The sequence below is a fragment of the Apostichopus japonicus genome, chromosome 5 (genome assembly GCF_037975245.1).
Source record: "Apostichopus japonicus isolate 1M-3 chromosome 5, ASM3797524v1, whole genome shotgun sequence".
Lineage (NCBI taxonomy): Eukaryota > Metazoa > Echinodermata > Holothuroidea > Aspidochirotida > Stichopodidae > Apostichopus > Apostichopus japonicus.
In genome coordinates this window covers 15,400,397-15,416,257 of record NC_092565.1, presented here as the reverse complement: position 1 = coordinate 15,416,257, position 15,861 = coordinate 15,400,397, and the positions used below count along the sequence as shown (strand labels likewise).

General features: G+C 37.2%; 1 protein-coding gene and 1 long non-coding RNA gene across 2 annotated transcripts in view; one reads left to right on the top strand and one right to left on the bottom strand.

The window, feature by feature from the left end:
- LOC139967804 (transient receptor potential cation channel subfamily M member-like 2) overlaps positions 1-6,526 on the top strand; it is a 32,351-nt gene extending 25,825 nt beyond the window's left edge. Inside the window, exons 22-24 of the mRNA XM_071971900.1 lie at positions 1,629-1,822; positions 2,910-3,042; positions 4,559-6,526. Of these exons, the coding sequence (XP_071828001.1) occupies positions 1,629-1,822; positions 2,910-3,042; positions 4,559-5,240 (1,009 nt within the window). The 3' untranslated portion in view covers positions 5,241-6,526. The remainder of the gene's footprint in view (positions 1-1,628; positions 1,823-2,909; positions 3,043-4,558) is intronic.
- LOC139967810 (uncharacterized) lies at positions 1,569-15,226 on the bottom strand. The gene is made up of 2 exons (XR_011793155.1): positions 11,626-15,226; positions 1,569-1,796 (listed from the first exon to the last, which is right to left on the bottom strand). It is a non-coding gene; the product is annotated as an uncharacterized lncRNA (long non-coding RNA).
- Positions 15,227-15,861: the final 635 nt, after the last annotated feature.

Sequence of the window (15,861 nt, the reverse complement as noted above, 5' to 3'; positions counted from 1 at the left end):
TATTTTAATAATTTTGCCGCATACTGCTATTTTACTATCAGTTTATTTCTTGTAAAGCAAGCCCCCTATTGTCAAGTACACATGAGGTGATCGAAAGTCACTAATAATGACATACTCCCAAATTATGAATATTCATTGCTTTTGTGTAATTTTTATGATCTCTGAATCATAATACCCACTTTTATATTCGAAATTTATGTAGTTCATGAAATAATAAGAGGGAGTAACATCATGGTCATTTAAGCTGCATCAAATTATATCCATACTGATTATTTTATGAATTTGCTTTTAGGGTGAAATTTTTGTGGCAATAAATATATATATATATATATATTTTGTATCATAATATGTGCATTGGAAATGTTTTCAAAAGAATAAAGTCATAGAATTGACACATTTCAGACACACCAAAAGAAAGATTTATGAAGGGACACAACAATTTTTGGTCAATGATTTAGTAAAAAACCATCTTTTCAAATCTCTTTGTTTTCATTGTCAATGCACCCCAGTTAATTTGCTTGAAATTATTCAGACTTATTCAGACTTAAGAGTGACCCATTTGCCAAATCTAGCAGTTACTACTAAGCCTATTATTTACAGTTGCTGGTAATGACCGTTACTAATTGTGATTGACCTTGCATCTATCCCTGGCTGCGGTCAACAAGGCTGATTAATGAGCTTATACTTGTATATCTATTATAACATCTTGTTCCCATTCACTGGGCATTAGTTTACCCTGCATTGCGGTCAGTGTGTCACCTGCTTCAATTTGTTCATCGTATCCATTTCAAGACGGTTACGCTTTCTCATCTGATGAGGCATATGATCTAGGAGGTTTATTGCAACTCTGATGAAAGGTCACAATATATATGTGTGACAGTTCGTTATGACTGACCCGTTGGGCCCATTGCATGATCAAGAGTAAAAACTCTTCCAGTTGAATTGTAAGACCAATTATCCTGCAATTGATGATAAGCTGAGATCACTTGTGAAGTTGGACAGCTTTACGTAATAAGTTACGCTTTTAGTTATGCTTGATTACATGCACACGGCTGTTTTATGTTATGAAAAATTGTTACGATCATCGACCAATCAGAAACCCACCCCCCGACCCCCCCAGCAAAGCTTTCGGGAAAAGTAAAGATTTACAGTACACGGACTTGAACTTATCTGTTTAGTTGTAAGAAGCGTTTCAAAGTTGCCTAAGTAACTTTATGTATTCGTCCTTTACTTCCAAGTCTACCTTTAATAGAGCTGTGGGCAGTCCTACTGTAGGCTGACTTACATAAGTAATTTACAATTAACAAACAGCAAGATATACAATAAAACTGATTATTAAAGTGCACCTACATTGTAATCTGTGCATGCTCTTAATAACTTACAGAATTCATTATTTACAATGGTTATGAAAGCAGTTCAAGTAACCATTACAGGGAGTTATATCTACATTTTACCTATGAAAGATTCTTTATAATTAAATATCATGAGAAGTGTCCAAGTTTTAGTAGGATCTGGGTGTTTATATGCACCAATGTCTTGTCAAGATATTGTTGTAGCAGTTGCATCTGTTCACTCTTGTTTTTTTTTCGTTTTTGGGATCTAATATTCTCTATTTGCATTCATTGTAGCCATGTGTTTGATGAAGTGCAGGAGAATTCTTTGGCTGTCTGGCGTTATGAACTCTATTGGCTTGTCATGGAATTTCATCATCGTCCCACCCTGCCTCTTCCATTCATGATTCTGGAGCACATTTTCACTCTGCTTAAAGTGCTCTATCGCAAAGGAATTCAGAGATGCTGTAGAACAAAGAAAGAAGGATATGGTTAGTATTGTCTGTCAAAATACTGATATTACCACAGCACATCATCACAACCACTATTTAATTCCAAGACTACATACCATCATAACACATTTGTGGTACAGGGTATATTGTATACTATGATAAATATGATTAAGAATATACAACTAAGTAATATACAACTGACATTGTTACTTTTGATGTTTTCACAACCTCTAAGGCTCACAAAGAACATGAAGCTCCCTTGGTTTCAGATATCCAACCAAGCACTTTTAAGTCATGATATCATACCATGATACTAAACATAATAATGACAAGCACCACTTAGTTTCAAACTTATGACAATGTTTTCTTTTACTGTGAAGATCAGTGAATTCTGCAGGACCTCTCTGTAATTGATTGACTGAAGTAGCTCTCTTATAGCTGGTACTAATGACCTGTGGTGTTGGTATTGCTGGTACTAATGACCTGTGGTGTTGGTATTGCTGGTACTAATGACCTGTGGTGTTGGTATAGCTGGTTCTAGTGACCTGTGGTGTTAGTATAGCTTGTATTAATGACATGTGGTGTTGGTATAGCTGGTACTAATGACCTGTGGTGTTAGTATAGCTGGTACTAGTGACCTGTGGTGTTGGTATAGCTGGTACTAATGACCTGTGGTGTTGGTATAGCTGGTACTAGTGACCTGTGGTGTTTGTATAGCTGGTACTAATGACCTGTGGTGTTGGTATAGCTGGTACTAGTGACCTGTGGTGTTAGTATAGCTTGTATTAATGATGTGTGGTGTTGGTATAGCTGGTACTAATGACCTGTGGTGTTGGTATAGCTGGTACTAATGACCTGTGGTGTTGGTATAGCTTGTATTAATGACCGGTGGTGTTGGTATAGCTGGTACTAGTGACCTGTGGTGTTGTTATAGCTGGTGCTAATGACCTGTGGTGTCGGTATAGCTGGTTTAGTGACCTGTGGTGTTGGTATAGCTGGTGCTAGTGACCTGTGGTGTCGGTTACAGCTGGTGCTAATGACCTGTGGTGTTGGTTACAGCTGGTGCTAATGACCTGTGGTGTTGGTATAGCTAACCTGTGTGGTGTTGGTTCTGTTCTCCTTTCAGTTTACAAGTACAGCAAGCAAGAGATGAGCGATTTGCGAGTATTTGAAAAAGAGTGTTCAGCCAAGTATAGGATGATGAAAAACAAGCAAGCTAAAGAAGAAACAACTGAAAGGTTGGAGAGATTGGAAGAAAGGTTTGTCCTTCTTTATAAAGTTATTTAAGCTAAAGTGAATGTGAGAGTGATGTCTATGACATAGCATCAATGTCAACATTTTGTGTAGCAAATGACTTGTTAATTAATTGTTAATATGCATTGTTAAAATTAAAATATGAATTGTTAAAATTGCAAATGAATTGTTCATAATGAAAAGAGAAAATGTACTTACAGGTACTGGTTTGATAATAATATATATATACAGTTACTACACATGTTAAGCAACAATAATTTAAGAAATAATTGTAGATGGGTGTGAGGCATCTGTGTTTGTAACATATCGGTGTGTAGATGAGTGTAAGGCATCTGTGCTTGTATACCATCAGTATGTAGATGCAAGACATCTGTTATAAATTGAACAAATTCATCCTCAAGTAAATTTACCAGTTAGATGGGAAAATGATAAAATGCTTACAAATGTCATTTTTAAAATTTAACATTTTGCAGCAAATCTTTGAATTGTTGATAACAAAATACATTGCTTAATCCACTGATAAGATTGATGATGGCCAAATTTCATTGGAGGTTGAACTTTCCATGCATGCTTATACAGCTCGACCGGATCGACTATATTGTGTTGATCTTGATAAAAGATACTCTCACAAGTACTGAGTGAATTTTAAACCCCAATGTTGAATAAACACTCTGTGGAATCGACATAAAGGTCAAGTCTAACTTAATTGTTAATTACAACAGCTTGTATCTGACTTGTATTACATTTGGACTATTGTAAATAAGTATTTATGCACAATTGTATTGTGCACTATTTTCTCAGACAAATTTAACTCTTTTATCATATCAGTAAGCTAAGCGAGTTAAAGCCAAGGAATCACAAGGCCTCGGAATCTCTAGTTGCTTAATCTACCGGAATGAAGTTGCTCCTATTAATGGCATATTACTTCAAACATTCCACTTACTCATTTGACAATCCGGTTGTTTATTCATGCAGTTGATTTGAGGTTCTTAGCCTCCATTTAGCTTCCTGCAGATAAACAGAACTAACCCAGGCTTTGCATGAAATGCAAACAATTTACTGCAAGGACATTTCCTCGAAAACTTGATTTGCCATTTTTAATATCACCCAATTGATAAAAGCATTCTTCCATCAGTATTCTTTTATTTATGCAATTTTCTTAATAAAACGTGAGTGGTATTTTATGATGCTGTGTTTTCACATCAGCTTTTAGGTTCTGTAATATCTATGTTTGAGCAATATGTCTTAATTTAATCTTGAGATGCTACGACAAAACAGATTCACCATAAATGGGGAGTGTCAGGAATCAGAGTGTGGTTTATATGGTCACCATAGTGAGAGTGTACCTGATGGCCAAAATAACTAAATACCATATTTCAAATCCTGCAACATATAAGCAAAAATGCACTGTTGTTGCTGTCATAAATAAAGAGTGCGTCCCTTAAAAAACCCCACAAAATAAACTGAGTGTTATGTCTCTCGTTTCATGACATTCCTTCCATTTTGATTGCTTTGCTGTAGGCTTGATAGGATCGGTGTCCACCTTGAGCAGATGAAAGATGCCTGGAATCATCCAGAGCCAGGGATGCAAGGGAGCTCATCGGTCCCGGGCAGTTGGGACTCTATCCATAAAATCTCAAGTAAGGGCGACGAGAGACGACAGGATGACATCTACAGGACCAAAGATAGTTTGAACGGCGTCGGTGAAAACAAAGAAAGTCTGGCTCCTCTCGATACCGCACAGAGTCTCGTAAGAATATCTGCCGACGGTGGGAGTGTCAACAAAGTATTGGATCATCAAGTTTCATTTTATGCCGCAGACGATTACCTCAAGATGCTCTCACATGAAAGAGATCAGAGGGGAAGGACGCAAGCGGGCCTCCGAAAGAGAAAGAAGCACAAAAGACGATCGAAGAATCAAAACCAGATTGGTGAAAATGGCGATGTTAGAGGAGTTTCAAAGGCAGATGAAGGGCACAGAGAGGCTGACAGTGTTGACCACAGAGAGGCTGACAGTGTTGACCACAGAGAGGCTGATAGTGTTGACCACAGAGAGGCTGATAGTGTTGACCACAGAGAGGCTGACAATGTTGACCGTATCTCAAAGGAGCAAGTAGATCTTATGAATAGTATCAATAACTTGACCAGGAGTGGAAATATACATGTGGGTGAAAAGGTTATCGATGAAGCGTCCAGAGAATAATGTTATAATATCCTCCGAAGGGGTTTCAATTTTCAGGGAAATTAAAAAAATAATGTGCAAATTTTGTGTAACATTTTTTCAAGACTCTGAACTTCATCTATTATAAAGTACTCTGTTTCCTTCCCTGTGCTCCAAACGGCTATATACAGGTTTTCATTTGAAAAGGAATTTGCTCCATATTGTATAATGTTTTCTGATGCAATACTGGATAAATTATTCCCTGCCTGGTCAGTAAAGAAGGCTTTGAAGATTTAGATGATCTTGCGGTATTTGGGAGAGATCAAATATGTAGATATAGCAACTGTGTATTTGAATATTTGACTAAATATCTAAACGTAATGAATTATTTAGATATTTAAGATGTTGTATCTGGGTATACAGGAATCGAAGAGCCATGTATGTGATAGTGGACAACCTTACATAGGACATTTAGAACCATGTATTGGTTGGTGTATAACCTTACACAGGACATTTGGAACCATGTACACAGGAATTGAAAAGCCATGTATGGGATGGTGGATAACCTAGCACATAAAGCATGTTAGGGAGAGTATTCTGGCATATAACATGTTGTGGAGAGTATTCTAGCATAAAATATGTCATGGAGAGTATTCTAGCATATAACATGTTATGGAGAGTATTCAAACATATAACAATGTTTTGAGAGTATTCTAGCATATAACATGTTATGGAGAGTATTCTAGCATATAACATGTCATGGAGAGTATTGAAGCATATACCATGTTATGGAGAGTATTCTAGCATATAACATGTTGTGGAGAGTATTCCATCATATAACATGCTATGGAGAGTATTCTAGCATATAACATGTTATGGAGAGTATTCAAGCATATAACATGTTATGGAGAGTATTCTAGCATATAACATGTTATGGAGGTTATAACATGCTATGGAGAGTATACTAGCATAAGACATTTCATGGAGGGTATTCTATCATATAGCATGTTGAACAAAATACATGTTCATCCATGGCAACATTTGGAATAAGTTCAAGTAATTATTCAACTATATATTCATTATATTATTATTACTACATGTCTTCCATCACTGTAGGTAATGAGGAATACTAGCAATAATATGCTTTTAGAGATGTTTAAAAATAATTTTTTCTAGTTGTAATACTACCTATCTAGAAATTGTATTAGTGTATGAAAATATAAATTTTAGCCATTCTTTTGGAGACGTTTATAAATAATTTTTTCTAGTTGTAATACTACCTTTCTAGAAATTGTATTGTGTATGAAAATAGAAATTTTAGTCATTAATATGTTTGGTTCACTTTCCATTTCTTGTTGTTCTGTTCATGATTTTTTTGTTGAAAGTCTCATTATACATTACAATATAAACACAGCCAAACCAATAACTGACTGGTAGTTTTGACACTGAACATATACTAAGTAATAACACAATCAAAATGATCAACATTGTGTGTCAAAATGTAAGCCAGATGAAATGTTAGGAATTGTTTGGTACAATGACAGAAGCCAATCTTTGTGTTTTCAGGAGGCATTGATCTTGGGGTATCTGCTCTTGGTAAATTTGGTGATTTTAAGGAGAATTACTGCTTGCTATAATCATGTGGCACATACATATACATACATATTATCATGTTGCAAATACAGTTATTCATGTGGCACATACAGATACATACATATTATTATGTGGCATATACATTTACATAATCATGCCACCCTTAGATATTCCTTAGCATGAGGTTCACAAGTATACATATGGTGTACCTCCTAGCCACCCTTATATATACCTTAACATGAGGTTCACAAGAATACATATGGTGTACCTCCTAGCCACCCTTAGATATTCCTTAGCATGAGGTTCACAAGAATACATATGGTGTACCCCCTAGCCACCCTTAGATATTCTCTAACATGAGGTTCACAAGAATACATATGGTGCACCTCCTAGCCACCCTTAGATATTCCTCAGCATGAGGTTCACAAGAATACATATGGTGTACCTCCTAGCCACCCTTAGATATTCCTTAGCATTAGGTTCACAAGAATACATATGGTGTACCCCCTAGCCACCCTTATAATACATATGGTGTACCTCCTGGCCACCCTTAGATATTCTCTTACATGAGGTTCACAAGAATACATATGGTGTACCCCCTAGCCACCCTTAGATATTCTCTAACATGAGGTTCACAAGAATACATATGGTGTACCTCCTAGCCACCCTTAAATATGCTTTAACATGAGGTTCACAAGAATACATATGGTGTACCTCCTAGCCACCCTTAGATATTCCTTAGCATGAGGTTCACAAGAATACATATGGTGTACCCCTAGCCACCCTTAGATATTCTCTAACATGAGGTTCACAAGAATACATATGCTGTACCTCCTAGCCACCCTTAAATATGCCTTAACATGAGGTTCACAAGAATACATATGGTGTACCTCCTAGCCACCCTTAGATATTCCTTAGCATGAGGTTCACAAGAATACATATGGTGTACCTCCTAGCCACCCTTAGATATTCCTTAGCATGAGGTTCACAAGAATACATATGGTGTACCCCCTAGCCACCCTTAGATATTCTCTAACATGAGGTTCACAAGAATACATATGGTGTACCCGTAGCCACCCTTAGATATTCCTCAGCATGAGGTTCACAAGAATACATATGCTGTACCTCCTAGCCACCCTTAAATATGCCTTAACATGAGGTTCACAAGAATACATATGGTGTACCTCCTAGCCACCCTTAGATATTCCTTAGCATGAGGTTCACAAGAATACATATGGTGTACCTCCTAGCCACCCTTAGATATTCTCTAACATGAGGTTCACAAGAATACATATGGTGCACTTCCAAGCCACCCTTATATATACCTTAACATGAGGTTCACAAGAATACATATGGTGTACCTCCTAGCCACCCTTATATATACCTTAACATGAGGTTCACAAGAATACATATGGTGTACCTCCTAGCAACCCTTAGATATTCTCTAACATGAGGTTCACAAGAATACATATGGTGCACCTCCTAGCCACCCTTAAATATGCCTTAACATGAGGTTCACAAGAATACATATGGTGTACCTCCCAGCCACCCTTAGATATTCCTTAGCATGAGGTTCACAAGAATACATATGGTGTACCCCCTAGCCACCCTTAAATATTCTCTAACATGAGGTTCACAAGAATACATATGGTGCACTTCCTAGCCACCCTTATATATACCTTAACATGAGGTTCACAAGAATACATATGGTGTACCTCCTAGCCACCCTTATATATACCTTAACATGAGGTTCACAAGAATACATATGGTGTACCTCCTAGCCACCCTTAGATATTCTCTAACATGAGGTTCACAAGAATACATATGGTGCACCTCCTAGCCACCCTTAAATATGCCTTAACATGAGGTTCACAAGAATACATATGGTGTACCTCCCAGCCACCCTTAGATATTCCTTAGCATGAGGTTCACAAGAATACATATGGTGTACCCCCTAGCCACCCTTAAATATTCTCTAACATGAGGTTCACAAGAATACATATGGTGTACCTCATATGCCCTGACTCTTCCAAGGTAGTCATTACTGAAAGAGACAAATTAGTCATCACTGAGCAAGTCAGAACCGGGAGATATATATGATGCTAACCTACCGATCAATTAGTAACAGCTTACAGTAGCCTATTAATTATTACCACAAACAATACGGTGTACCGATGTCAGCGAGCGACGACCATCAAAGAGCAGTTATAAGTGGAAGGTTGGTAAAGTACTCAATCAAAAGTACTCAAATAATTGAGGTACTCGTTCTTGATACTGTAAACTTTAAGTACGCTGAATTAGTACTTGCATTTTCAAATAAAAGTGCACTCAACTATAACAATCCTGTTTCGTGATATTGCCAACAAGCTTCCTTTTATGTACAGAGCTTTTATCTTTTTCACTCTTACATGGATTGGAGACCTTAATAACGCTATATACGTTCGTAATTGTAGGAATTACAGGTAAACTTGACATGCTTATCTCGGTATTTCAGTACTATAATCTTACGCAATAATCATCCATTGACATAACACTATGATAACTAATGAAATGCAAGCCCCTGATTATATGGAGAATATTCCATCACTTTGATCACAAAACCTCAGCATTACTGTGACCTTCATTTACAATTAGAGCTAGTAATAACTGTTGTTATGAAGCTGATGTTTTATGCTTATTGCTATACTTTCTTGATTAGGTCTGCCTGATAATACATGCAAATACCTGTTACAAATCTTTCAGGCGGTACTTTTTTTTAAAACATATTACGTCCTTTTTAACATGTCAATGTCAAACATTGATTTCTACAAAAGGCATACGTCTGCATCTGACGTCATTTGCTTAAAAAACCGTTTCCAAGGACTTTATCTTGACTCACCGTTTCAAGAAAGAAAAAGAACTTATATTGCTGTAATTGTGATGGAATCTTGAGAAAACAAATTACAACGTGTTTGTGTGTGTATTAATATGTGCGTGGAAAGTGATTGTAATACCCACAATGCATAGATGTACAAACTTTACATTAACCTAAATCTTACAAATTAATTGTCAGGAGCACACAGAACAGTCTTTTTCGACATTTTCATAGGATGTGAACGCATACAAAGGAGTGGTAAGAAATGTTCAAACCTTACCAGTTTCGCCCAAGACGTAAATCGAAAACGCGGGAAACGTAATTGCGTGAGGTGCATATAATATTCATTATAAAGGTACCGGGTATCTCCAGTTAGTAGGGATTTTCAAAAACTGGGAGGAAACTTAATTATTGCAAAGAGTTTTAGTTTTCATTTCACATAACATCTAAAATTCATAAAGACTTTATATCTAACACTTAAAAACTGATTGCAGCGAAACAAAATATCAAACATTTCTATAAGTTATGAACAATTATTTAAAAAAAAATGAGTTAAAGGACAATTCTGCCATTTTTTCCGTGTTGTCGTTTGTTACCTATTATAAGTAAAACTAAACGCGAAAACGTGTCTGATTTTCAAAACAAAATCCTCAGTTGGCTAACCATTGTGCTTTTGTGACAATCCTCATGCGTTTTCGACTCCAGATGGTTTGAAAATAGATAGGTTTGAACTAGGTGATATAAACCATTAAAAAAAATTCTTTGGTTTAATGTTGATATTACTCCCAACGAGCAGATGCAAGGGTTGGGGTTCAGTGTGCTAAACTTGCTCCTCTTCTAGCTCAAAATCTAAACTGTCATGATATGGAAATTTTGCAAGTGTCAATCATGACAGGCCAAAATCTCAGCTCATCATGACATTTTGGTGGGTAATATATGCCAGTTTGAAAACTTCTCTCTGCTTTGGCGGGCCTTGAAAGTAACAATTTTAGTGTGTAAGCCAATGAAACGATTATGTATAGTACGACCTCTGTAGAGATCTGCTTGCAAAGGCTGATGTACAAACTGCAACGTCACAAACATTTCCTGCGGATAGTTATTAATAAGCACGATCAGTTGCCTTTCGACCAATCAAAATACTTGTTTTGACATTAGCCTGCCCTGTATTTTAAAAAAGCATCGACAACCTTGTCTATTCTCAATGAAACTTGGAATTCGTTTCTCAGTGTACGTTATGGTTTGTCGTAGAATCATGTCATTTCAAAGATTCGAACAAATCCGTGACAGAAATGATTTCGGATGCATCACTTATTGTCAAACTTTCGGTGGAATTAAAATGTTATGTATTTCTTGGCATTTCAAAGACTGATCAATTAGTTACATAAGGTAGAATATAGGTTAAAAATCGGATGCGTACTATAACATTTTCTCAACTTTAACTAATTAAGAGCAGTTTTTGAATATCTTGTTATCAAAATGTATCTGTACGCGTGGATGGTTGTGCTATATCGTTCTATTGTGTCCTTGGTCGGTATTCCTGGCAACATATTAATATTATTTGTTTACAAGAGAAGAAAGATCCTCGGAAGTGCCCAATTTTTCATCAATGCTTTAGCCATAGCGGATCTCTACGTTTGTTTTGTTTCACCTTTGGCGATACATTACTATGTTCTTGAACTGAACTACCCAAGCGCTATTGGGTGTAAGGTGACAATTGCAGCGGAATCCGTCGGCTGGTACACTTCTGTTGGCCTAACCTTGGCCGTAGCTGCAGACCGGTACGTAGCCATCTGTAGACCTCTCACCGGTCGCTGGACTCGTCGAAAAGCGGCGAATGTAACAGCCCTTTGTGTAGTCCTTGCTGTTCTTCTAGCCCTTCCCGAAGTCTATTCGGCTACTATAACTTTAAAGGTACAACGTTACTTTGGGTTTAATTACACAGCGTGTGTACCACACGGCAACGATTACCGGTACACCTACCTCTTTCAACTGCCGAGGTTCCTGACGCCATTGATCGCCCTACCAATACTTTCCGTGATCTATATAAAGATATGGATAAGAGTTCGCAAGCAGAGCCGTAAAATCTTGGCGGCTATCGGGACGATTACTGTACCAGGTGCTGGAAACCAAGGATGTAGCGAGGACCGGGCCTGCAGCAGTGATAAATGCAATGAAGAAATGCGGTCTCAGGCGACAACAAGCGACAACCAACAGAAACCAATTGTTGATCAGCTTGAACCACAGAGCATTAAGAGGGAGGTCAAGAAATTGCAAGATATGCCTGAAAAGAGAAATGTAATATCTCGAATGACAAGGATGTTACTGGCGACAACTTTGATCTTTTCAGTGACGTGGTTGCTTTCCATTATTCTGTTTTCATTCAAAGCTTTTACGGATTATTGGAATCCAAATGGTATTGCTGTAACTATTGTGTCAGTCATGCGTCTTTGTCCTGTACTAAACCACGCAATTAACCCGTTTGTCTACAGCTTTACCAACAAGCAGTTTTGCCGAGATTGTAAGAACCTACTTTGCAAATAACATATTACAGTTACGCCATACTGAATTGCGAATGACACAGTCGCACTAAGCATTGGAAACACCTGAGTGTATTGGATTCTACACCGCCATAGTGGATGCTACATATAGGTACCGTCATACAGTATAGCTGCCTGGTAGCATATACATGTCGTGATAGACTCATTTTGAGACCAACTTTAATTTATCAGGTAATGCTTATTCGATATCAGTCACGGGAAACAGCTAAGGCCTGTCGAAATACTTCTATTGTTCTTCGCTTTGATTGTTCTATTTCAGTTAGTGAGTTGTAAAGACAAACAGCTAACAAACTTTGGACAGGTGAGAAAGATGAAATACCAGAATTTCTTTAAAACTTTAGTGGTTAATTAAGCGACATATGACATAGTAACGAAGAGTTATTTTGATAATAAGCTTGAAAGTTCTTACTATTTAGTTTGGTGTTCAAAATATTACAATAATGTATATGATTGTTGACATGTCACGGACTCTGACCAGGAACATTTCTGATCGCGGAAAACAGATCGGTGGTTATTTATTTGATCGTTAAATATGGCAAAGGCATATATTGTGGTTTAACCTAAGACTATCGTGCACTAGGTTTGATGCCATTCTCACTATTTTCCTATGATATGTCGGTGCAGACACCGAGTCCCCTCCTTTCGTAGCTTAACGACCACGTTTGCAGGCCACAGAAATATCGTAAGTTGATTTACACTTACACATTGTTATATCCCCAACTCTTTTACTTTCCTCTCCACTCCCCCCTCCCCACCCCTAGCCGTATTACATTAGCGATTCCGACACATGTAATTGTAGATAGAAATAGAAGAGTCATATCCATGTACTATAGGTGTCTCGCTGATAGCCGATCGCCTGCCTTAAATCAATGATTCGTTGATAAATGATTGTATCTTGTAATACCGAAGAATGTTATATTATTATCATTGCAAATTTGAAGAAACTTTAATCTACTTTATAGGGTACTGTCATTGTTTTCAAATGAAGATAACCATGGTCGGATGGAGGATTTTGAGAAAAGAGGGGTGCGCCTCTGGGGTTGTTGAACCGACCTCCTTGCAGGGGACCCCCCCCCCCGGACTATTAAGTCTAGTACACAGCCTATTTAAGGATGATTTTAGTCAGAAATTATATCTTGATGTGTCATAGTCCAAGAGTAAAGGACAGTTTAGAGTTGGTAACATTTCTTTAGCTATTCTGGTTTTCATGACCTTTCAAGACCATGCGATATCTCTAAATGGTAATGTTAATCCGTTGTTTTATAAAGTTAAACTCAACAAAAAGTTGTTCTATTAACTTGGATAACTTTCAACACCATTTTTCCTGGACAAATTAGTAACGCATTGTAAATCATCATTTGAGGCTATGGAATTTTAATATTTTACCATTGACTTTTGTTTTGCTCCTGGGAATCTGATCTAATGGTTTGTGTGATCATACTAAGTGGTTCAGCCACTTTAATTAATGACGTTCAGATGTTAAAAGGGTCCTTTTAAAAATAAAAATAAACTGATAAATAAGTTCAATCGAAATACAGCATAAACTGATAGTAGTGTTTTCTGAGGGTCTGCAAATATCAAAATTAAATTTGTGTCTAAAGACAATTAACCTTTAAGAGTCAGCGGCAATACAAATTCAATAGAAAAAACAAAGGTTAATGTTGTTGTATGTTACAATGCTGGATATCTGAATGCAAACTTTACGTGTTACGCTGCTGGGTAGCTATATACAAACTTTATGTGTTACTATGCTGAGTAGCTATGTACAAATTTTATATGTTTACAATGCTGGGTAGCTATATACAAACTTTATGTGTTATATTGCTGGGCATGTATACAAACTTTATGTGTTAGAACGATGGGTAGATATAAACAAACTTTATGTGTTTACAATGCACTGTAGATTTTGTCAAGGGTGTGTCCCCCGTGAGTATTATGTTAATTGCATGAAATTGAAAGGGACATATGTTACTTTATATGAATTATTTATGAAAGCATAAATTAGCACTATATAACGGTACCCCGACTTACAGTAGGTGGTCCGGATGGTGGCGGCTGTGTCTAGAACTCGGTAGATTGGTGTGTAGTAGGCTACTAGGGTCTGCTACATCAACATCAACTCGCACTAAATGTTTCCATGTATATTGGTTCTTAAACCTCATCATTAAAGAATAATACATCCTTATTTACGAAAGCATTTCTATCTATTTTTATTCTCTCCTTTCGTCATTATATGTATACGTGAATTCCTTTCGGTACAAGTTTGGTTTAAAGTAGTTGATCGTTTCATTAACCACGTAAAACGTGGAGCTGCCATCAACCTTGTTTTTGTTAACACTAAACATATGACCTAGTTATATGCAGTCTCAATGAACCCCTTGAAAGAGTGCTTACCCCCTCCACCCCCCCTCTCCTCCACTCCCCTCTTCTCCCTACCACCACAACTGTAGTTACTGTTATGGACATGCCTTACCTCTTGCATATTCACAATGCTACATTTACTGATGACGTCATATGTACGTCATCGCCGTCGTAACCGTCCACGCTAGTATCCTGATACCAGTCAGAGGTTTATACACGGTTGTTGGGGAACCATCGCCTCTCACCCCGTTCCAATAACATGTTTTTTATTGTTTTGCCATAACATTAGGTTACCTGATATATTCCTATCGTTACTAAGTTCTGTGCATCTGTTCAAGTTTTGACTCAAGTCTTTAGTAATTATCTAATCATAATCACTTTTACTACGGCATGGACTTTCCCTTTTCCATACCATATCTGAGATCCGTCCAGTGAATTGAAGTGGATCCAGTCATAACAAGTACAAATGTTCTTGGATGAAATTCTAATCATTAATAAATTCCGCGCCTCGCCTTTTGATGAAGCACTCTTTATCTCAGATCATCGCAAAGGCCCAGCCATATTACACCATCGAGTTCATCGACTTCAGACCCAGTCTTAATAGATAAGTTATTTCTTTCTATCTGGCGACTGAAGTTAACTATTCTTTGTTATTCACTTGATTGTACCATTCACCTTTATTATCCACATTGTTTGTAGAATATAGAAATATTATTATTCAAAATACCATACGAAACCTCGTCCATCTTTTCTTTTATGCGTTAACACCCTTGGAAACTCTTTCTGCCGGAATACGAATTGTTTACATGTCGTTTCCGTAACATTACAGCTTACTCCGCCCAGGTTTAGTGACGTCATTGGAGGGGGGGGGGTAGGTGTTAACTTAAGACGATTTACTCTCAAGTGGATTTCAAACAAACATATTTGAAGAATTATAACGTGTTTATATTGCTTCACAACATATTAACCCGAATATTAGACAATAGTTTGGTACCGCTGAACTACTGATTAATCAAAAACGATAACGTGAAAGTTCGGAACGGTATTCATGGCTTAAGATATATGTAGGGCGCCAGTTACGTGGGTTAGCATTGATTAATTGCATAAGAACGAAAAAAGACCTTAGTTGTGGTCGTTCTTATGGGTCTCGTTTTTAGGTCAATTGAAAAAGAAAGTAACATAGGAAAGATGATTAACTATACTTCAGCTTATTTTTGGTCATTGAAAGAAACCGTATTGTAACCGTCAGTTTACAGAAAATAAGTAATGAATTACACTGAAATGCGATGGATGATCA